This window comes from Montipora capricornis, chromosome 10 (assembly GCF_036669925.1).
Source record: "Montipora capricornis isolate CH-2021 chromosome 10, ASM3666992v2, whole genome shotgun sequence".
Lineage (NCBI taxonomy): Eukaryota > Metazoa > Cnidaria > Anthozoa > Scleractinia > Acroporidae > Montipora > Montipora capricornis.
The window spans coordinates 15436126-15460250 of record NC_090892.1 but is presented as its reverse complement, the minus strand read 5'-3'; the positions used below and the strand labels follow the sequence as shown (position 1 = coordinate 15460250).

The following is a 24125-nucleotide window of genomic DNA, read 5'->3' as shown; positions in this document are numbered from 1 at the left end:
CATGTTACAGTACCAACACATGATAGGAAATTCCAAGATGGCTGACCTGTTGGCTGACAGTTGACCGATGCATTTGCCAATGTGTTGGTTGGATTGGATTCATTACCATTACCAAAAAAATGTTTACACTTATCCTTGTTGAAAAAGCAAAATAATTAAACAGACACCCACCTCTACCAAGACTTGCACCAAAATGCTCTGTGTTCCAGAAAAGAGATGGGTGTAGTGTCAAAAGTCACAAAGCGTAAGGTGGCTCAAACCACTATCAACACTGTAACCCATTGACTCCTGTCCCGCCCCCATTTACTAGTGAAATTGTCTGTGTGAAGTCTCACTCCCAGGAATCAATAGGTAAAGGAACTACTACTGACAAGGATTGAATCGCAATCACAAGTTTCACTTAAACACAAAGACGCAATATATAAAAGGGGGCGCTTTACGCATCAATTGCTTTTGTTCGAATTCATTCAAGCACGACTGATTATCCAAGATGGTGATCAACGAACAGCAACAAAGAGACTGAGGCTCAAAACTTAAATTGAGATATTTCAAGTGTGAAAAAAGGGACTGGGTATTAAAAAAAAGAACGACAGATAACGTTAATTTTTATGTCATAATTATTATGGAAACATTGCCATAAGGGGCATATTTATTTATGAAGCAAATTATCACAGAGCTCTTGGGTGCGTCCACGGTTGATTGACAAATCATTTGCGTTTGCCTAAGGCACCACGCCTTTTACAGTGCGTCTTAGTGTTTAACCACATTTTTATGGTACCATGTGAAACACCAATAATTTATTATTATAGATTGGTGTCACCAGCTCGATTTTGATTGGCTATAAGCACGCAGCTAATTCTTGCTTGCTCTGTTTCTCTTACGTCATACCTACAAACAATAGATTTTATATATGTAGAATTGACGTCATACCTACAGACAATAGTTTTATGCATGCAGAAGTGACGTCACCTAACACACTAACCAGCAGTTTGATCAGTTTTGTCATGGCGGAGCTCAGCTCAGGAATATGCATAATAAAACAATTATTGAATTCCATTTTCGCACGTTAGCGATAATTATCAAGGCCTCAGTTTGTGTTATCTGCCGAAGCCGAAGGCTTGGCTTGGCCTTGATAATTATCGCTAACATGCTCAACCTCATCCAATAATTGTTAATTGTTAAACAAGGTGCAGTAATGTTTGTGATGTAATAAGTGACCATAGCAACAAAAGAGCCATCTTAAAACACAAATTATCTTTAAATTCTTAGATCTCAGAAACAAACTTAGTGACACCTTTTTTATAGCTGGAAAGTGATACGCAGGCTAAGATTAACTGCTCTGTAAAGTTAAGAGAACACTCTGGAGCGGATTCAGGGCTTAACCTTCATAATTGGAAAAATCAAATTAATTACTCGGAATACCTGAAAGGTATCCGAGTTATATTCTGGGAAGAATTTAGTTTTCTGTGCAGCAAATGGACAATAGAATTAGGAGGCGGTGATTTCATTGGCTAAAAGCAATGTACTACACCCCTCCGAGCAATACATTTGACCTCCCTCTGTGACAAAGCAACTGCAACAAAAAATAAACACAAACGCGAAGGAGTAGATTTCAGATAGCGAGAGACTTGAAACAGCCTCACGTCTAACAGAATTAGATGAAAATCGGAATTTATAACGTGCAGTGGAGCAACTAAATGATGGGTTCTACGTTGGGGCTTCAGCGTGACTCGTTTAATTTCGTTTGCTGATTCAAAGCCCATGTTCCACGATATAGCAAATGACGCAATGCAATGCAGCTAAACGCGAATATGCTGGATTCAGTCGTCTAGAAATGTTATGAATAAGATATTTACTATAATCCTGCCTGTTGACAACATGACTAAATCGCCAGTACAGAACTTCCAGCAGCGGTATGTTATAAATAGCCGAGATTTCTTAGTCTCTTTCTGCCTCAGCTGTTCCCTGTACCAACATCATCCGCCATGTCTGTTTTTTCTTTTTATTGCTAGTTTCTTGATCTTCATGTTAGCTGGAGGTCACCGGCCGCGTTATTCAGAACACTCTTAATTTGGAACCTTCGCAGATCGTGGCAGATGAATACCGTTTTTCACTTACCCATATTAATTACAATTGAGACCAGTTTATCTGATGTCACGCTACATACTAGATCCCGCAAAGACAGACATAACGCCCACGTAATTTCCATTCAAACAACCAGTTCCAAGACATACTACCCCTATAGCTATGTCACCTGTTGAATTTATTTGCAATTGTAAACATTAAGCGATTTTCACCGGTACATTATCTGCGTTGTTTGAATGAGCAACTGGCTGCAGAAACGTTTACTTGTTTTGTTTCGTACTTGGCAAATTAAAACATAGGCGCTTGAGAGGCGCATGTGACTACTCCAGAGATGTGCAAGGGGAAAAGAAGTAGAAATTCTGTCATGTGGATAGGGGTGGCTGAATTGGGAGAATTGATTCACCACGGCTTCCATATCGATGGTTTTTCGACCATAGAAAAATTTACGTGCGATAGATCATTTTCACTGTCACGCAACAAAAAAATAAATTCGAAACGTTCGATGAAAAAGGCCAATAACTTGGAATGTTGCGGGAAACAAATTTAGACACCACCTCCAATTTTCAGACCTGTGCGGTACATCGTTTCTGAGCTCTTTGTCGAAGCGTTGAAATGACACAACTTTTGCTTGTGTAGGTGGATCAAAGTGGACTTTACTTTGCCTTGAAAGCGCTTACTCTTCGCTCATGAGATAAAATGCATGAACACATCTTTTAATGTACTAGTGCTTGAAAGGCTCAAACTGCTTAGATTCATAGGGATAGATATTTTTTTTCAATCAAATACAGTGGAAGATTTATTTTTCGGGTATGTTCAACCTCCTATAGATGACAATTCAGAAGACCTTGCTAATTTGATGATCTCACTGTGAAACCATCGATAGTTTGACAATTACGTGCTACTGCAAAGCTTTGTTTATCTCGAAAACGGCAGCTTCATTAAACGCGTAAACGGGCTCAATTGGTCGGTTAGAAACAAACTACGAAAGCTACGTTAAGTAACTGTTGTAAGAATTAAAACCTCACCTCAGAACCGTATTCTTCACAGATCATCATCTGCGAACACGGGGCACCCGAATATTTCGCTCGTCCTCGCGAACTATCGGCAATTCATCGTACTGTTTGCAGAGTCCGAACTTTGGTACTCTTCGTATGCGGACTGGCTCCGAAGTGTATTCTATTGTTACATACTCATTTTAGGAAAAACTAACACGATGGCAATAGTGACTACGCGCCATGCGCAGTAGTCATAAAAACTACCTCGTCCAAAATGTATCACCCTACTTCTGCGCCACTTGGTATTCCGAGTAAACGCTTTTAAAAAAGCGTCTTGTTTAAGTTTGATTCCATTCTGATAGTCACATGATTTTTGAACAGAATATACAGATATCAACATCCTTTGATGAGGACTATTTTCAACTACTCTGGTCTTCCAAGAATGGATCATATCATCGTGTTAAAACTCTACGGAAAGTAAAGAGGACTGTGATAACTGCTGTGTACACCAGTATTCAGGTAAAAGGAAGGAAAGGAAAGGAACTTTAGTTTATTTAAGTGTCTAATCTTCTAGCGCCGTAGAGCACTAATCGGGACACTGTAAATTGAAATTAACAAGTTAAAGCAAATCAAATCAAATTTTGTTTTTTGAGGAGAGGGGAAACCGGAGTACCCGGAGAAAACCTCTCGGTGCAGAGTAGAGAACCAACAAACTCAACCCACATATGACGCCGGATCTGGGAATTGAACCCGGACCACATTGGTGGGAGGCGAGTGCTCTCACCACTGCGCCATCCCTGCACTTTGAATTTTCCTGATTTTGTACCAGCATTATTCTGTTTGAAATTTTTAATCCATGACGAGGGAATGTCACTGCCTTTTGAAGAATGATAATACAAAGCAGTGGGTTTATTGTTTCGCACTACATAAAATTTTGAAATCCAAAGAAAAATAAGAATTTGATTGTTTGGTCACAGGGGCACTTTAAAATGGTGAAAGGAGCAAACAGTGTTGGATTGAACGTAAAATTGTAGATAAAACCATGCAAGATAAAAAGAAGAGGTTAAGAGGTCTAATATGTACTTCCCTTACACTTTTGGACAAAAAAGTGTTGATCATTTAACTTTAGACAGGAAACTTTCTGCCATCCCCAGGTGTATACATGTAAAATGGGTCTTGCGACGTTCTGCTGGCGAACTCTGCAATGACTGTCGATGGTCCAGGATAGTGATTGTGGCAATGGTCACATTCGCTTCGGCAACAGAAACAACGGTTATCTTATTTCTAGGACGCATTATTTTTGCATGATTATAATGTACCGCGATGGAGAACTACTGAGTATATTTACCACTATTTTTATTCTTAACATACGGAAACTGTTATTGCAGATTCTTGAAAAGGATACGATCCACACATTTGACCGCCCCATCTCAGGGCAACAAGAAGCTGAGATATTTGACCCAGTGGATGTTATTCCTGATATAGTGCTGTTCCCATGGTACCCAGTGGCACAAAAGAATGTTGCTGAATATAAGCAATTCCAGTATTTACTGGAGGTAAAATTTAAGGATAAGTGGTAAATAAAATGACACTCGTCCAGGAATAGTAGCAATTTGAAGTGGTAGAATTAACCCATTGACTCCCAGGCCGGCCTGAACCGGCCATACTTAGGGGCGCGTTCGATTGACCGTATTCCGGAATAGGAATACATGGAATAGAAGTTAGAAATCCTTCGTTTTTTCGGGGATTCACATTAATATTGTCAAACAACTGCTAAAATGCTATTTTAAACAGAGCTTTATTATTCTTGTTGCTGCAAAACGCCATACATAGTGTTTAAAATCATCACTCCACGTATTCTTATTCCGGAATAGGGTCAATCGAACGCACCCTTAGTATTTCACTCTAACGCCTGACGATTTTACTCATCAATAAACTCCCGGGAGTCAATAGGAGTTTAAGAAACGACAACGGCTGTACGGCAACGACAACGCCAAAAAGCAGCAATATTATTGGTTGAAAGAGGAAAAAATGATCGTGCTGCACGCATTTTTGTACATTTCTCTCCCGTACTCGTCATAGCAACAACGTAACATGACCAATTTTCGGGTTTTGACGACAACGTGGACAAACAACAGTGAATCTTCCCTTCTCTCTTTGCTTCAAATCCGTACGCACCAATCTGGTTATGGCATACGTCGCTCATATGGTACAACATAAGCAAGGTGGAAACATCGTGGAACACTTAGGATAGCAGAGGCTAATAGTTTGAAGTGTTCTTTTCGTCACCGTAGCCGTCGTGGTTTCTCAAACTCCCTAGTGAGTTAAGGGACACGTTGTAAGACATTATTTAGATTTTCCCTTCCCTCAACTTCTTTGTCATCACTTTTGTTCTGGTGGTGTAATAATACCAACAGTTAAGTGGTTATGAAATGTTTATTAAAAAGAGAAATGATTATTACACTTATCCGGACAATTAAAGCAATATCGTCTCTTATTGACATCAGAAAAATTCAGATGACTCCAATGGGATTTGAACGCATGACCTCTGTGCAATGCTCTGCCAACTGATCTATGAAGCCACTAAGTTGGGAGCAGGTGTCTATTAAGAGACACTACTGCTTAAATTGTCTTGATAAGTCAAGTGTGAAGATCATTTCTCTCTTTCCTCTATAGCCCACACTTCAAATATATGAATAGATTAATGAATTTCATTTCGAACTCTTTTTTTGTCCATTGGAATGAATGTAAAACATTGCAGACGGTTTTGTAACCTACTTCAGTTCTTTTTTTAAAAAAGAGAGCTCATGGGAAAAAAAACATCCTATATTTTTTTTACAGCCATCAGGGGGTAGTGGTGCATACATTTGGACGTCATCCAATACTTCGGTAGCCACAGTGAGTACCAAGGGAATGGCTATGACAACCAACGCAATTGGACACTCCCAGGTTCGGGCTGCAGACATGAGGAACCCAGCAAACTTTGGCTCATCTGAGGTTTGTACATGTATTTCTGGTTGTCAACGAAACAGAAAGTTCTTTTAATTTTCATGCAGTTCATCCATTCAAGTCGCCAATGAGTAATGCTGTTGTTTGCATTAGCATTGCTTGATAAAAATTAATCTCTTTGTGTGCAAAGGAATAATTTCTTGTTCGTCAGTGGTTTACTGCCCAAACTAAATGTGCATGTGTACATAATTTCTCACTTATCAAGAAGCAAATATGCTGTTTATGTGTTGCGTACACAGCCAACGTATTACATTGTGGGAACTAGTCCGTTCTTCTACTAGGATTTCATGTAGGATTCTAAATCCCTAGTTCCTCGCTTACTTATGTATTGATATGTAAGTATAAGACATTATTTATTTATTTATTTTTCTTTATCCCTTTATTTCACATACAACTTCACTTTTACATTTGTTTACATTTTTTTTAAATGTGTACGCGTACATGTTAAACATGCACGATAATTTCCTCTTAAAGTGCCCATCACCTCAACACACTTTTCCAATATATTTATTCTCCGAAATCATCCCAAATACATGTTGTTGTTTTTAGAACATTTAGATTGAAATTTCACTCTTTCATTGGCTTTGAAAAACGAGAAAAGTGGTCATACCGTGATTAGTAACCGAGCAATGAAAGGGGATGGGTTCGATACCGGGTTGACGTCACAAATTAATTTGCATCGCTGTTTTCAAAGAACTACCTCAATGCAAATTAATTTGTGACGTCAACCCGGTATCGAACCCATTCTCCTTCATTGCTCGGTTATGGATCAAAGTATGATCACTTTTCCCGTTTTTGAAAGCCAATAAAAAAGTGAAATTTCAATCAAAAGGTTCTATAAACAACACCATGTATTTGGGACGATTTCGGAGAATAAAAAAAGTGGAAAAGTGTGTTGAGGTGATAGGCACTTTAAACTGACTCCTTGTGTAGCCACTTAAAATGGCTTATTGGATTTAAGTGCCATTTGTTTTTCAGTTTCGTATTTATTTTCAAGAAATTTCCTGAAGTGGCTACCGGACGGTTTAATCTCCTTGCGCCTACAGCTCCATAAATAGGTTTTCCGTAAAATTGTTACATAATTGACTAGATCCATCCCCTCCTTCAGGATTCCTATGATCACATGTTGCAGCAAGAGGCAATTGCAACTACTAATGTTCTTTAACACTTTAAGCCCTGAGGGGTTCCCCATTGACGAGTAAAATCGTCTGGCGTTAGACAGAGTAAAATCTATAAGTGCTATTTGGCACTATCGGGGCTGAAAGGGTTAAACGGGGACATAGTTTTTTCATGCTGTTAGCTTAACCCTTTAAGCCCCGAGGGGTCCCCCTTTGACGAGTAAAATCGTCTGGCGTTAGACAGAGTAAAATCTATAAGTGCCATTTGGCACTATCGGGGCTGAAAGGGTCAAAAAATTATGCTCACTTTCGAATTAGAATGTTTACTAGGACGGAAACGCCATATACTCCCTCTGATCTCATATTCCAGAACCCAAATTTCGTTCCCACAAACGCACTTTATAATTATTGATTACTCCTAGTTATATTTTCACTCTACAATCAAGTTAAATGTGTAGGATAAGAACATTTTCCTTGAAGTTTTCAGTTGAACTTGTTTATGTCGGAAGTATCCGTATGCTGATCTTTAGAGGAAGTACTTCTTGCGGTTTCCAAAGAGTAAGATATTTTCAGGCCGTACGCGTAGCAATCATTCTGACATAAGAAATACATGTCAGGCCCCAAGTTTATCACTATAATTGCATGATTTTTGTTTAAAATCTTTGAAATCCTTTTTGTACCTTTTTTTGCCTCTAGGTTTACGTCCTTGAACCCAAGAAAATGGAATTTATACCTTCTGTTGTTGAAGCACAGGTTGGCAGTCCTCTCACACTGCCCCTGGCTGTGGCCTCTTGCATTTCCACAGGTAAGTGAGACCCTTGGAGTCATGATATTAGCACTGTTATCAATCAGTGACCCTTTTCCTAAATTAGGAAAGAGTTCGAATTTTCTTTTACTAGTTTTTGTGGGAGATCACCTTCCTCCATGAAAGAGTTCTTATATAATCTCAATCTCAAGAGTGTTTTATTTCTAACTAATAGCGGAGCTCCCAACAAGTTGCAAAACTGTTGAGACACTTTCATTAAGAAACAGCTTTTCTAGCTTCCAACCTCGTAACTCGGCCCGTACTTTAAGTTACAGATCCTTGTTTTTTCCCCGTTAATTTATGGCCCTCGCACTTCGCGCTTGGGCCATAAGTGCGAAGATCACTACGCTCTTCAGTGGTCTATAACCCGCACTTCAAATGTACATTTCTTTCCAAAGCAGAATATTAATGTTATAAAAATATTAACAGAGCGTGGGTTACCTATATCAATCCACACAAACAAAGCCAATGGCACATACTCCCATGGAAAGAAAGACGAGAAAGTCTACCTATGGTATCTCTTTGCTTTTCAAAGCCACTTTTGAAAAAAAAATTTACACAAATTTGTTTGTGAACATTACATACATACATACTTAATTGACCGCTCCCCATAGGGGCTTTTCAGGGCCAATGAAACACAATCAACGAAACGACAGAACACAACAACAACTGTTAAGAATCCCAACTGGCCGGAGGCAAACCAGTTGGCTATTTACAAGTGTAGCTGGGAAGTTGAACCAGGGACTACCAGGAACAAATTCAACAAGTGGCCAGAGCGGGTCTTGAACCCGGGATCTCCGGATCTCAAGGCAAGCGCCCTAACCACTGGGCCACACTGCACTAACTTCATCCTGAGTGTGGTAGGAATAAAGCTTCTCTTAAACTTGAAAGCCTCTAGTGCAATGACACTGTAAATCATAAGGTGGGTGAATGGAAGCTTAAATAGACCGTTTTCGAATTCTCACGGCTGGACTGGATCTAGCATGAAATGGAGGCTAATGCGGGCAAATTAATTTGCGTGTGAAAAGATTTGCGCGAATTAGCCTCCATTTAATGCTAGATCCAGTCAAGCCGTGAGAATTCGAAAGTGGTCCAGTGTTTGAGATATGTAGCAGAACTTGCAAGAAACGCATTAAAAGAGAACCCTAATGAAATGGGTGTGAGGATCTTACAATCCTGTTTGAGATAAGTATACTGATGATCTTTGTTGCTTTTTGCCGTTTTTAGTTCTTAATCGTGTGAGTTTTTCTTTGTTGCTGTTTTCGTAGATTGTCAAGAGTTGCGTGTTTTTACAGACTGTCGCTCTCTTCCTGTGACATACACGTTCTCCGATCCATCAATCTTCAAGCTAGTGGAAGATAGTAGTAAGTTCAAAACCTGCTGTGCTAGCTCAGTTTACTCTCCAAGGTGTAAGACACGACCAACACATGTTCACGGGGCATTTTCAAGTTGCCATTGATTACAAGGGTTATTTAAGCAATAGAGGACGTTTTCTGTGTTTCCATAGCCTCAAGTAAACACGAGGGGGAGTTTAGTGAGAATTCGAGACATTTATACGTCTCGGGTTTGCATAATTGTCGAGAATTCTCCCAACTCCCCCGAGTGTTTAGATGTGGCTATGGCAACACGGAAAAAAAGTCCTCTGTTGCTTTTATAAAATATTCCTCAAAGATAATTCGACAAATAAAGGAAAATGCTGGTTTTTTACTTCTTGATTGAAACAGATTTTCTTGATACATGCTCATATTTCCTACCAGCCAATCAAAACGCGCGTCTGACAATACATAACCAATCAAAATTCGTGTGATGTCACAGCCATGTTTCCATACTCGCATCTAAACACAGCTGTTGACCAATAAGAGTGCGCGTACTATCCGAATTATTTTATAGAAATCATTGGAAAATGAAGAGTAGTGATCATCTGTAATAACCATAATCCTAAGTTTTTTTGAATGTTTTGATAAGTACTGGCCACCGGCTTTGATTTCTATGTATTTGGAAACCTTCAAAATTTTTCATAGTTTCGATCTTTTTTTATTGTTTTTGAAGAAAAACTTTTTTCGGAGGACAAATCGCAGAGGAAGTGTGTAAAACAGCGTTGCAAATCTTCAAAAGTCATCGTGAAAATATTTTGCACAAGGGAGCATTTCTCCAGACAATTCCAATTGTATTGCGTTGGTCACTCGAATTTTCAGCCGTCAACGTGCATGTCTTGCACCTTGTCACGTGCTGATCCCGGACGCAGGGGCTTAGGGGTTTATTGGGGGTTTTTGACCAAGGGGGGCAGGGGCTATTGACCAAGCTTGTTCGGTTAAGATGGGTGGATATTGGCCAAGTTATTTTGTTTGCGTGTTTATGGTCGAGGTCCATAAACACGCAAAAAAAAGAACGAGGCCAATATCCAGCCATCTTGACCGAACAAGCTTGGTCAATAAAAGATTTGTTATACCGGATAAAACAACAAAAAATGATCTTTGATCTTGCGGGATCGAGCGAGAAATCCCGAGCGGGCAAGATAGCCCCATCTTGCCTGCTCGGGTATAGCAAATCACAGCACGGGATTTGGTTCAACTTGCGCGACCACGAAGCTAGTCATATAATAAGTGAGGTTTACCGACTGTATCAACAAAGGGCTTGACTGCTCCTTTATCTAGGGTTGTCTGGGGCATGCCATTGAAAAGCATGCAAGCATGAAAGCTTGCTCCCAAACGACGTATTTCAAGAGTAAAATTGATGATCACATTTACACGCCTTCATGATGTCATTGTCAAAGTGAGATTTTACCAGAATTGCTTGTAGCCTCGCAATCTGATTGGCTAATTTGCCGCGTCATGCTCGCGTCAATTTGTCACGCAATGTGGTTTTGTAATAGCCAATTAGGAACTCTTATTATGGGAAGTAAACCAGTCATATTGCTAGAAAGTTATAGACAACGCTTTCTATTTCTTTGTGTCATGATTTTGGTCAGGCTTTGATATAAACATTTTGACCACTTGTTGATAACAGCACAGACAACGCTGAACCACTTTCGATTGGTCAATTAATCTTAGATTTGGAAGAATCTCTCTAATTTTTTCAATTTAAGGAAAAAAACAGTCGACCTCTCGGAGTGAAGTAATGGACGCTTTTCGAGGGATGTCAGTACTTATTGCAAGCACTGCAAACCTGTTTGGTGAATTACTTTTTCGTTCTTGATTCCCTTTTCAGGTGATTATGAAATTGCACTTGGTAGCTGTTTGTCGGTTAGACTGATTGCTCTTCGTGCTGGTTTCACGTCACTGACTGTCACGTATCAGTATCTAGACATTTTACTCAAAGCTACCGTCACTGTTGGAGCCTATCTTCCACTCAGGGTAAGCAACAATCCTCACTAATATTCATATCATTACTCATACCTGCCGGTGGCCTTCCCCCTCACCCCTTCTGTCAGCATTTTGTGGTTACACTAAAGTCTAAGTGGTCTATAGACCCTTCTCCAAATGGCGGCCGAAAATTCAAATAAGTTACAATTAAAAACTAATACCAGAAATAGAGAGAGCTTCTTTACTTTAGTAACCCTGCAGGGTTAATAGCAACTGAGAAAATGTAAGTTGAAAAATGAAAAATTTACAGACGTTTTTATGAATGGGTAGTATGGCACGTATACCCCCAGCCATACAAACGTCTGTAAATTTGTCAAATTTCGACTTACATTTTCTCAGCTGATATAACACATAATACGCTGAAACTTGGCAGGGTTACGAAAGTAAAGGTGCTCTTTCTACTTGTGGTATCAGTTTTTCATTCAGTTCAATTTTAACTCATTCAAATCCGTCGCCGCCATTTTGAAGAAGAGTCTATTTCAAACAAAAGCTGTGTGAAATATGACGATAATGATTAAACAGAGGTTTTTACAGATAGTGGAAAATTTTAAGGATTTGTACGCTTGGTCCTCCTGCCAGCCTCCGATGATTTTCATACTAATCCAAGTATTTTTCTGAATTTTTAAACGAATGTAAAAACTCTCCCTTGGAATGTGCGAGTCCGAAAATTGCTATCCTATTTATTCACGATTTTCCTACCTGAAGAAAGTACGAAGAGCTGTACGTACGGAACCTTTATTGGAGGGCAAAACGTTGTCACGTGTGAACAGAAGTATTGAATGTTCTAGTTTTTTCAATTGATCATAAAATTTGTACTTTGAGTTGTTAAGAATTTGCATTTTGGCAAGGTGAAACAAGTTCCTATACCATTTCTGAATATATAAACCCTTGCTTTAAAGTGCCCCTGTGACCAAAAAATCAATTCATATTTTTCTTTGGATTTCAAAACTATGTTAACAAAACACTAAGTGACCCACATTTTAAGCCTTGATTTCAAAAAGCCACCTCTTTATTTTAACTGTAATTTTCCTATTTAATGGTCCGCCATTACCAACATTATGTTCTTGAGAGAGCTGGATCGAGGAGAAAATGACGTCAAAGGCTCGCTAGTTTAAGAAAGCAATACGTGTGTACGCCGCAGAATTAATATGCAGCACGGGGGTTTTGGGCTTTCAGACTTTTAAACTCACGCTTTGCATATATCATAAGCTGCGTTCACACGCTGAAATTTTAAGCTAGTGAGCCTCTGACGTCACTTTTCCCTGGATCCAACCCTCTGAGATCCAATCGGTCAGTTTTGAACGTGAGTAATGGCGGACCGTGAAATCCAAAACTTACACTCAAAGTAAACGGCCTTTGGATAAAAATCAAAGCTCAAAATTTTGCCAGTCAGGTGTTAAGTAAACACACTTTCAAAATCTGAAGGAAAAAAGGAAGTGGTTTTTTTGATCACAGGGGCACTTTAAAATTTTCCAATGATTAGCCTTCTGCCCATTTGTTGCAAATGGCCTACTGCACCAGTCGAAACGTCTTGAACGAAACATCAAAAATAGTCAGTGTCAAACCATTATCTTACAAAGCCTACTGTATTATTGGTACCATACTCATATAGCTGTGGTTGTCCAGGTGCTAGATCCGGTTGATATCGGTGTTGTATCCCTCTGTTCAACGAAGAATCTTATGTTGGAAGGTGGACCGCTTCCGTGGATTATTGATACCTCAGGCTACTATGAAGAAGGTAAGAATCAGTGTTGGTTCTGCTTGATACAACACTTCAATTCAGAAAAGAATGCTACGGTGTTTAGTAGGGACTTTACGATCTATCGGACGCGGTCGTCAACGAGAACGCCACGAAACAACAATAGAGAGCTTAAGCACACGCGTTTTTGAGACGCGGACGGCAACCGGAAGTGAGCTGTTTTCCCTTTTAACTTGTCTTCACACAACCACATTTACATTGCTCAATATCTTTCCCCATTAGAGATGATTAGTATAAAAATCTGGGAGACACCACTGTCCTGGCGCGCGAAATGTTCTCTTCCGGTTGCCGTCCTCCTCTCAAAAACGCGCGTGCTTAAGCTCCCTTATATCATTGGTTAAAAGAGGAAAAATAATCGTGCAGCACGCATTTTAGCACGATGGTACAAAGTTATATTTTGAGGTGACGTTTTCGTTGACGTCGCCGTCGTAGATGGTAAAGTCCCTAGTCACGAAGTAGCAAAGGTAGGCATTGTCGAGCTCGGTAGAATCGAAGTCGCAAAGTATCGGACATTCCTGGCTCCAGCTCCTTTGCCTTCTTGTCCCAAAAGTGGAAGTGTAGAAATAAAGATATCTCAAAGCTCGATATTTCTTAGTGTGAAAATTTCTTTCCGCTTCTTCTTGCAACTCTGACAATCTGGTTTTCGTTTGAATAGTAAAGGCACAGGTGCTTCAGGCCAATTTTCTCGTAAAGTTGTCTCGCAAGTTTGTTTGCGTCAAAAATTGCGTAACATCGTTGCAGCGCCATGTGCGGAAAGAAGAAACGACTTCTCTTTCTTGCAGTGATGACAGCAACAAAAAGATTGCGAGAAATGTTCAAGTTATCGTTGGCAATTTTATGTGCAACTTGTGTCTCAACTTGTGTAAAAGACTGCCACAGTGTAAAACCTTGCGAGACAATTTGCAGAAATTTGGAGCAACTACTACTTTCGTCAACGATTTCCGCACACGGGGAGACAAGTTTCACAAAACGTTGAATAGTTGCACGGCTTAGTAACACCAAAATATGAAATCCGCGGAGTTTATGTTGGAGTCATTTCCATTATCTGATCGACACAATAATGTAATGCTGTACTCTTCGGATCAGTGATAACAGAGTCTTTGATTACTTTACAAAAACGATAAAGCCCCATTAGTTTTATATCAAAATTATATTGAGAGCAACTTTTGCTTTAAAACAATGCCTAAACAATGAGTTTTATTGGTAATTGTTGTTTCTCCTTAGGTTCCTAAAAATCCTTAATCGATCTGCCAAAAAAAGTTCCCAATTTCCAATAAACAAAGTTCCGAAAAACTAGGATAAAACAACCACACAAAACTTTTTGATGGCGTAAGCGCCCATTTTTTTTATCCGGGGTCTTTTATTTTAAACTCTCATTGTAAATGGGTCATTCAATCCGCGCCAACATAACTTCCGGTAAAAATAAACTTCCGGTTCAATCTTCAAAAAGGAACTCTTACATCATAAAATGGGGAAAAGAAAATACTCTTAAACAGTTGTTGCAAGCAAAAGGCATAACAGAGTTTTGAATCCCTTTAGAAATGCTGGGAATGGCCTGCGAGTATGGGCGCGGAGCGAGCGAGAAAGTTGGGGGACTGGGGTGAGAGAGAGAGGGTCGTGGAGAGAGAACCAGCAGGTTATGTCGGAAAAGTTCATTTGTCACGCAATCGAGAGAAACGGCTGAGAGAGGCCAAGTCTCCCGTGACCGATTCTCTCGACTGCAACAGACAAATTTAGAAGGGACTGCTAACAATCTAAAGTTCTTCTAGTTCTTGAAGTGTCCTTCTGTGCAGGGAAGCAACTTTACCTAGTTAACTTTTCATCATTTTTGAAATCGTTTATTCAACAGTCCATCCTGATCCCAAGAAAGCTAAGGAGGTGTCCATTGGTCATGACCATACTGCAGATTATCCAGGTGATGATGAGTGCTGTCTTATTTTTTATACTGCCTTAAAACCTCACTAACTTTAATTTCCGTCTTTAAGTTGGTGCTTTCATCTAAATGAAAGAAAGTGTTTCCATCCATTTCAACTATTCTTGTATGTTATACGCTTCTCTTGTAAACCATGTAAGAAAACTGAAACCGTATAATTTGCATATGTTTTAGGTTTTTCAAAACTGCTTTTGTGTGGTCTGTTTTGTCGTTTTGGGAATTGGGAGCCAAAGCGACGACCTTGCTTCTTTTTTTTCTTCAAATGGCCCAGGAAAATGAGGTTTCTCATTGTTATGATGACCTTGCAATTGTCTCCATTATTTCCACCCCCAAAATAGATCCTGTCAACTAATTTAACTGAAAGGGGTGGCTTCCCTGTTGAGGTGGAGAGCTGAAAATTTGTCATTACATCCTTGACAGAAACCGCATATTTGATAATTTCATGCTCTCATTGGTGAGAGGATGCATAGGAGTCGAGTGTACCAAAAATGAATAACCCATACGCAGGGCCTGCAAGCCTGTTTTTCCTTTTCATGGGACTTCTTACTATGCGGAGTCATTATCGCTGTCCTCGTCGCTCCGTTCTTTTTATGCCAAAGCAAAGTATTTTTCGTCGCCTTTTTCGTGTTAGTGTTTTCCTAGACCTTTAGGGGTTATATTATTGGTGGGGTTGCCTGATTGGCCGATGAGTGGCTGGATTGATCATAAGGAAAAAAATGGGAAGCTTAACCACGCGACGTTTTTGAGACACGGAAGGCAACTGGAAGTGACTTTTCCCCCCTTTTTTAAGCCACATTTATATTGCTAAGTAATTTTTTTGCCATCATAAATTATTAGTTTAAAAATCTGGAAGACACTGCTGTCCTGGGCCCGGTTTTTCCACAAGCCGATTAACGCTAATCCCAGGATAACAAATTAACCAATGAGTATATTTCTCTACTCCCAGATGTTGTTCAACGCTGATATTCGGCAAAAGTTTACATTAGATGAAGTCAATCTTAAAAAACAAAAAAAAACAAAGCAAGAGAAATTTTCTTCAAAAAGTTGAAAACATGAAACAAAAGGTTACGCTAATCCTGGAGTAAGTTAATCGGCTTTCGAACAACAAAGCCCATCTCACTTCCGGTTGCCGTCCGCGTCTCAGAAATGTACCGTGCTTAAGCTCCCTAATCAAAAAAAGAGCGGCCAGGAGAAGAGAAAGTTCTTTCAAGAATCAAAGTGTCTTGGGGAAAGTCTTTAATCTTTACCTTTTTTATACACAGCCGGTTTCGTAAGCAAATACTCTCTTTTTTGTGCAATCATCATTTTTTGTTATTAATTTCACACTCACGGTCATAATCCTTAACAAACTAAAAACACACTACTTCACAAAGTATTACACTCCATACCCTAAGAGAAAAGTAAACTACATTCATGCTGTAATCATGGTATTTACAAACTTCATCGACTGCCAACTGCATGGTTTCGTTAACGTCTTGGTCATGAAACCTTTCAAATTTTGTGTTGAAGTAGAGCCGTCATTCTTTGCTTTGCATTTTGCAGTGGACCATACTGGGTCATATCACTATTTTCACGTCATTTGCCTGAAGCAAGGAGAACAAGTGAGTATTTTTATATTGCGCGTCAGGAGAGATTTGAGGGAATCACAGATCATGTGGGATCATAATTATGCGTTTCTTCCTTTCTTTTTAATTCCCGTTAACACATTGTACTGACCAGACCTCGATCAGAATAAAAATTGAAAGATTTCGAAGTTACATCCATTGGCATTTTCGTATTCTTAGGATTTTCCATGCAATGATCATCAACGATTATCGCAGTTAAGCAGCAACTTACGTAGATGCGAAGAAAGCCAGAAAAAAATACCAGGCTTTAACTAGGCTCGAACCCACGGCCGTGAAATTCCGCTGCTCTGAGCAGTGCAGTACAATCGTACGGCGGCGGCCATTAATAGACTACTTCGACGATACGGCGGCCATTTTGAATAACATTGCTCCAATAGCTATTATGGGATGCCCAGGGGGCTCAGTGGGCTAGAGCTGGGAAAGTAATCCTAATTTCGCCCCCGAGCACTCCACAATATCTTTTTAAACAATAGAAATTAAAATGGCGGCCGAATCGTCGAAGTAGTCTTTACATACTTAAATACGTACTTAATACTACCCATAGGGGCTTTTCAGGGGCTATGAAACACAATTACGACAGAACAGAACATTCAACAACAACTGTTAAGAATCCCAACTGGCCTGAGGCAAACTAGTTGGCTATTTACAAGTGCAGCTGAGACGTTGAACCAGGGACTACCGGGAACAAATTCAACCAGCGGTTAGAACGTGTCTTGAACCCGGGATCCCCGGATCTCAAGGCAAGCCACAGGGCCTCACTTCCTCCTCAGACGCATGAGCCCTCAACATGAACAAATAAATAAGATACGAAATTGTTGGCTTCCTAGCCTACGAAACTGTCCTTTTGAAACTTTGCACTTTGTTTGACCCTTTTGAAACCTTGTGAACTGCTTCCTTCAGTCTCCTCTTCCGCTGTTTCCCGTCAAACTCCAGCTCTACGGAAATTCCTAATGTACCAGTGCCTTTGAAAAATACATGCACCCTCCCCTGTTGCACATTTTATTTCATAAGGTAATTCATTTCTTTCTCGCAAAGGTTTTAACTGTGAAAATTGGAAACAATCGGTCAGCAAAGAATCCTTATCCAGCAAGCTCATCTGCGAAAATCAGGTGAGATGACGTTCATCCTCGTTTGTTTTTACAATAAAGTTGATGCAAAGTTCTTCATTACTTAGTGCGACTGTAGTCTCCTTCGTAGTTGGCATTTGGGATGTCACGTGAAGGAGACTAAAGCGACTGTTGATTTCATTTTAAAGGAGCATCAATTAAATGATTAACCCTGATTAAATAATCAATGAATACTCAATAGTTTTAGTGTCATTTGCACAAGGCTGTCGTTTTCTAACTAGTCAGCCGAGAATAAAGTACTGAATATTGAAAGTGCATTGCATAATGAGCTATCCCTGAAAATCTGAACACGATGTACCAGATAATCTCTGAGCAATGATGCTTTGAAAATTTGAAATTCTACAAAGTATGTATGGGTTCATTAGTCCTTTGTCACCCTCGAAGTTTTGATGGCATGGCTATTAACTGGCCCGTTATCAAAGCTAAGGGACCGTTCATTTTTTATGAGAAAGGGGGGGCTGGTGGGATTTGGGGGGGGGCCACTAAAAAAAACTTGGCTTGAAAGGGGGGGCCAGCCGAAAAAAAATGAAGCAAAAGGGGGGTTTGGACGAAAAAATTAGATTAAAAATAGGATAAGAGATTTTACAGATTGAGGAAAAAATTGACCTCTTTTATTTATAACAAATAACTAAAACATTTCCAGGGTATTCAAGAAAACTTCTCAACAGCTTTTTATATATTTTATAATAACAGTGAACGTACCATAATAACAGTCTTGAATAGTAACAACTTTCTTTTCATTCATAAAAATGTTGTTATCAGCGCATATTAAACAAAGAACAATAATTTGAGTCCTGTAATTGGAACTGACCTCGTTACCAAGGCTTTTTCTGAGAAATTTCTGAAGTTTTCTTGTGGAGTAAAGGTAGGACAAGTTTGTTCTTTTTGTTGTGAATGGACTGGACCACCTATAGGGAGATGCCCCAAACCATTTCCTGATCATGCCTGCCTTCCAAAGTACCACTACCTTCCTTATCAGCAGACCCCAAATGAGGGGCGTGATCCAGACGATTGGCAACCAAGAGTCCAGTTGAAAGAGGCGCATGCCAGTTTTGTCTGACCCAGAGAGCGTAGCTAGATTTGGAGACAAATTCATTGTGCAACCAAAGTTTGTGGTTGACTATCTCCAGCATCTTGACGTCATGGAGTTCAAAAAAAAGAAGAGACTGGAGGAAAGGGCAAGGGAAAGTAGGGAGGCAAGAGAAAAGTCCTATGAAGATTATCATTGGGCTAATTTGTGTGAAGATGCCACCAAGCTAAAAAAGCTCCGTGTGCCAGAATTGAACAAATACTTAAAACATCATGGGCTATTAAAACAGCATCAGAAGAGCAACAAGAATGACAAAGTGAAGACAATTATGGGACACTTCTTGCGAATGAATACTCTCAGAACTGGACAAGCCGAAGTGGGAGGCAGGAATGAATCAGGTCAACTAAACAGCAGTGATCAAAGCAGTGAGGGAGAGGAAACTGATGTTGACTACAAGAGTGATGCCCCTGACTCTGAAGACGACTCAAATGATGTCGTTCTTGCTTTTATCGCCTCAGATGAGGAATACGCAGACGAGCGGCCAGCTACAACACGCTCAGGACGAGCTGTAACAAGAAGAGCAGAAATTGACTTTTCATTCTTTTGAGTGATTTGTTAAAAGCAGCTTTCTAGCTTTCAGGTTTCTTTCAATAAATTATGTGAAATGTAACAAAACGAAATTTTAATGCTGCGGTAGCTTTAACACCATATGTATTTTTTATTCAAGGGGGGGGGGCTTCCAAAAAATTACTCTGATGAGGGGGGGGGGGGGGCAGGAGAAAAAAAAATCGGAAATTGGGGGGGGTCATACAATTTTCAAATTACACTCCTCCAAATTCCACCAGCCCCCCCTACCCCATAAAAAATGAACGGTCCCTAAAATGCTCAAAATTGGAGAGTTAACTAAATTTAAATTTGGTTCTCATTTTCGAAATGGGTGTGGTTCATTTGATAGGTGTGGCACCCTAAGAATGAATGGAATTCATACCAACTTTGGAAATTTATACTTAAAGGAACACTACATCCTTTGAGGTGACCAAGTGACCAATCGCGTTTTAAAAATGACCATTTCAGTGTATTGAGCCACCTTAACAACATCTTGTACCTTTTGAAAGAAGTCAGTCTGTAAATAGACAGCATGATGGCTTCCGTGAGCAAACTTGTATGTTAACAAAATGTAATCAATGACTTCAGCAAAGATCCCTTCTAAGGATTTTCCTCGCCGTCCTTTCGTAAAGTACTCATTGTATTAATATGCCTTCTCTTATGATGTCAGATTTGCTTGCGTGGATCCCTCATCATTGACCATTGTTCCCGATATAAAATTACCAACTGTGGATGGCCGACAACTTTCTCCAGAGAATTGTGTCAGCTCAAACAAAGAGGTAAAATCATCGAAATAATCTGGAGAAACTGCAGGGCTTGTGCAAAGCCTATAACCGAAGACTAAGCGAACTATATATTAGAGAAGGTTTTTGTTATATTCGGAAGAACCAAGAACAAGGCAATAATTGAAATCGCCCGACGCAGATTCCACCTGCCAAGACTTCAGTTATTTCGGATATCACAAAACCCGAATTCAAGAACATTATTTTAGAGAAACCAAATAGCAAAAGTGCCTTCACATTGAATCCATTCTTGCTTTTAAAACAAGACAGAATATTAAGACAATCCCTACGTGCCCCGGCCTAATCTCGAAATATTTTAGCATCATAAAACTTGTAACTTACTGTAACTCGTTGCGATTTGGCTTCTCAAAGTCAACTCAAGAAAATTGGCAGCCGTTTGACCCACGGCCGAGCTAAGAAGAGATCAGTTTTTTATCTCAGGGAAAGATTAATGCCTATCACAAACTCGACCTTGGCAATAAGGACTTCTGGTTAAATTTTACTAAATTGCAACAAAATGGGGGCAAGGCTAATCATTGGTAAACTTAAAGAATGGGATTATAAATAAACAAGTAGTAGGATTTTGTGTCACTTTGCCGAAATGCAAATGTTCAACAACTCAAGGAAGTTTATGATCACTTGAAAAATCTAGAGCATTCAGTACTTTCGTTCACAAGTGAACTGTTTGCCGTCTGATAAATTTTCCATACTTAATCGCTCCAAAAAGAAGTCAGCTTTTCATACTTTTTCAAGGTAGGATATGTGTAATCGTGATCAAGTTAACAAGGATAGCTGTTTTCGGGCTCGCAAATTCCGCGGGAAAACTTTTACATCGGTTTCAGTGAAAATTAAGAAAAATAGAAAGATTAGTAGGAAAATCATCGAAATTGAAATTTCGAGGTATAAACGGCAGAACATTTCTGCAATTGGTGAATGGTCGGCAAAGAGAAATATTTGAACTTAGGGGCATTTCAAGCAGACCCTTAAACACATTTCATAAAATCCCTTTTTGCCATAGATTCACGTTCGAAATAATCAGAAAATCAAGCTGGTTGCCAACCTGCGAGACTCCCTTGGTCGCACATTTGACAACTTTACCTCGTTGCAAGTGCAGTGGACGACAAGTGATGATGCTTTGGCCGAATTTGTTGACCTAGCGACGTCTGTAAAGATGATGTTTGTGAGTTATAAGGAAGATGAGGATCTCAGAAGAGCAGTATGTAAGTACTGATTGTTTTATTTCGATGTATTGAAGGAGAAAATAGGCCATTTCCGATTTCATGTTTGCCTCCTCTTCAAAGCGAGTCTAAGTGCGAAGTTTTTCTTATGAAAATTAGTTTTCATTTATATGTAAAGTAGAACTAATTACCATTACAAAAACTTTGCTCTTAGATTCGCTGTGAAGAAGAGGCAGACATGAACTCCGAAATGGCCTATTGCGATAAGTGGCCCAAAAGGACAGAGTTGTGAAGATGGAGGCGGAGGGAACCTCCATTTGAAAAAAAAAATTACTTAAAAAAACTTCTTGGGTGTGGATGGCAGAGTTGCCCCGACTTTATCATTTACATCTGCTGATTAGCTTTTAGTCGGCAAGGAAAAATTGATTCTTATCCGCGTGGATGATCACTCGTCACACGACGTGTGGCAAATTATCCGAGGTTGCAACGGTTTCTCAGCGTCTTTGGCCTGTTTCCCTTTTTTTAGCTGCCGAAAATCATTTCTGGCGCGCAAACACACAAGTTCGTCATCGGCAAATATTTGCTACCCCATTGACACAAACAGCTATGTTTCCCTGATGAAATTGGCTCATGGGCCTCATATTTGCGCAGCGGCCATATTGGCCATAGACAATCGATTTCGCACCTCTAGCCTCGAGTTGAAATGTTTGGGAACGAGTTTCGGTGGGGAAAAACAAAAGTTTTTAATCCCTCAACATGTCCGCCGTGTGGTGAAGGCCTATTTTCCAGCTGCCTACTTTTCATGAAATAATTGGTATGTAACTTGTGAAAAGCGAAAAAACGTCAAAAAATTAAGAATGACTTCGGCGCAAATAACTTTCTTTTTTGCCGTAACATTCTTTGTAGACCAGTTAAAAACCTTCTCATTTTTTAACTGTTCTTAAATTCTCGAAGAGAACGCATTGCATAGCTTCTCAAAGGTTCTGCGCCATAATCCGCATTGTTGTGTTATGATCGCATAGCTTGCTATGTCGTGCGCGCCGCCGTTTGGTCAGTTAAGCCTGATTTTCACTACCGACGCAAGCACATGCGCAAGGTCAAGCGCGATCATAACATCTCTCACGGCCTCGATACAAGCGCTAGAACAAGCACAAGGATGAAAATGTTTCCTTTTCTTTTGCTCCCGCTTGTGCGTGCGTTCGCCTTCTGCGTTGTGAAAACGAAACAGGGCATAAGCCCAATGAAATTTACTACGCCTGGCCGTGTCTTGCCAATAGACCATATTCGTATTCCCAGTATTGGACTGGAACTAGCTTGCAATGGAGGCTAATGCGGGGGAATATATTAAAAAGAATTTGCATTTGAAAAGATTTCCCCGCATTAGCCTCCATTGAAAGCTAGTTTCAGTCCAATACTGAGAATACGAATATGGTCTATTGGAGCACTCGTTCCAGATGCCCCGCGTCTGAGCATTTGAATAAATGGCGAAGGCCGTGGTTGATTTTAATGCTCTTGTCGACGTTCGTTTTCTCTTAGGATAAGCTACTTGTACCTTGGTTGTGGGAACCAGGCTTTAGCTTCATTGTCTCGCTATTCCCAGTTCGCGCATAATTAGTTTACCACCTTTATTCTCCCCCACCTTAGCTCATTGTCAGTTCGTCTTCAGGTTTGTATATGTGTTCCTTCTATTTCGGAGTTTTTTTGCCTAACTTTTTGTCGCTGAATTTTTAAGTTTCAAATTTTGAAATTTTTGTAATGCAAGGTTGCTTTTACTCCAATGCGACAAAAACGTTGAGACAGTTTTTCTCAAGCAAGATGTGCAATGTATTCTTGCCTTTCTCCACATTTAATGAGTACCTGCTCTGACCTCCACCTCCCCCATGTTCTTCAGTAGCGGTCCCCCCCAGATATACCATAACCAGGCCATTTTGTGATGAGAGACTGAGGCGAACAGAATAATCAATGTTGTAGAACTTTCTGCCACATAATTTTGACATAGACAACATTGCGAGAAATTCTTTGGCGGGATTTCTTGGTTCTGGGGTTACACCGTCTTGATATAAGGCAAATGTCTGTTATTTACAGGCTGAAGTTAACTCGGGAATTTTGCTGTAGTTTAAAGGGGCAGTGTCACGCTATGTTAGTCAAAATTCAGAACACTAAAAGACGTCTTTGCACCAATGCACCCAACGATGGAGGGGATGGAAATGGATTGAAACTTGAAAAAAATTGGCCAGTTTTTTCAGGTTTGGAGACGATGTCCTCTGAAAGTCGACAAAGGTTAAATACAAATAGCTCTTTGGGCCACATTATATTTTGTATCATCTCATTGACTCGTCAGGAATATTATGAGCTAGATTACTAATTTAGATTTTTACCCAGTTTTGACCTAACGGTGCCCGTTTAAGTTTAACTGTGTCATCGTCTTGATATTTTGTGTTCTGCTTTCTAGCTTATCAGACAGTGAGTTTGAGCGACAGAATAGGTGTAGTCACCATCCAAGCATGGATTGAAAAATATGATTGCGTCACTCTGACTTCGTGTGGTCAGGAATTAAAGGTTCGTTTCTCGCTTTGTTTTTTTATCGTTGATGTTTGTTTAAAGCAACGTTGTCTCGGGATAAATTTCTGTTGAGAGAAAGTGGCGTCTTTCCTGGAGGAGGTGCTTGCCTGGCCGGCCAAAGCAAAGTAGGATTATTCTATTTGTGGATT

At 39.8% G+C, this 24125-nt stretch overlaps 1 protein-coding gene across 1 annotated transcript in view; it reads left to right on the top strand.

The window, feature by feature from the left end:
• LOC138020021 (nuclear pore membrane glycoprotein 210-like) overlaps positions 1-24125 on the top strand; it is a 65029-nt gene that overhangs the window by 14303 nt on the left and 26601 nt on the right. Inside the window, exons 12-24 of the mRNA XM_068867010.1 lie at positions 3462-3599; positions 4469-4636; positions 5922-6077; positions 7904-8012; positions 9281-9376; positions 11220-11365; positions 13001-13112; positions 14983-15048; positions 16609-16667; positions 17727-17800; positions 20125-20233; positions 21255-21456; positions 23867-23973. Coding sequence (XP_068723111.1) covers positions 3462-3599; positions 4469-4636; positions 5922-6077; positions 7904-8012; positions 9281-9376; positions 11220-11365; positions 13001-13112; positions 14983-15048; positions 16609-16667; positions 17727-17800; positions 20125-20233; positions 21255-21456; positions 23867-23973 — 1542 coding nt within the window. The remainder of the gene's footprint in view (positions 1-3461; positions 3600-4468; positions 4637-5921; positions 6078-7903; positions 8013-9280; positions 9377-11219; positions 11366-13000; positions 13113-14982; positions 15049-16608; positions 16668-17726; positions 17801-20124; positions 20234-21254; positions 21457-23866; positions 23974-24125) is intronic.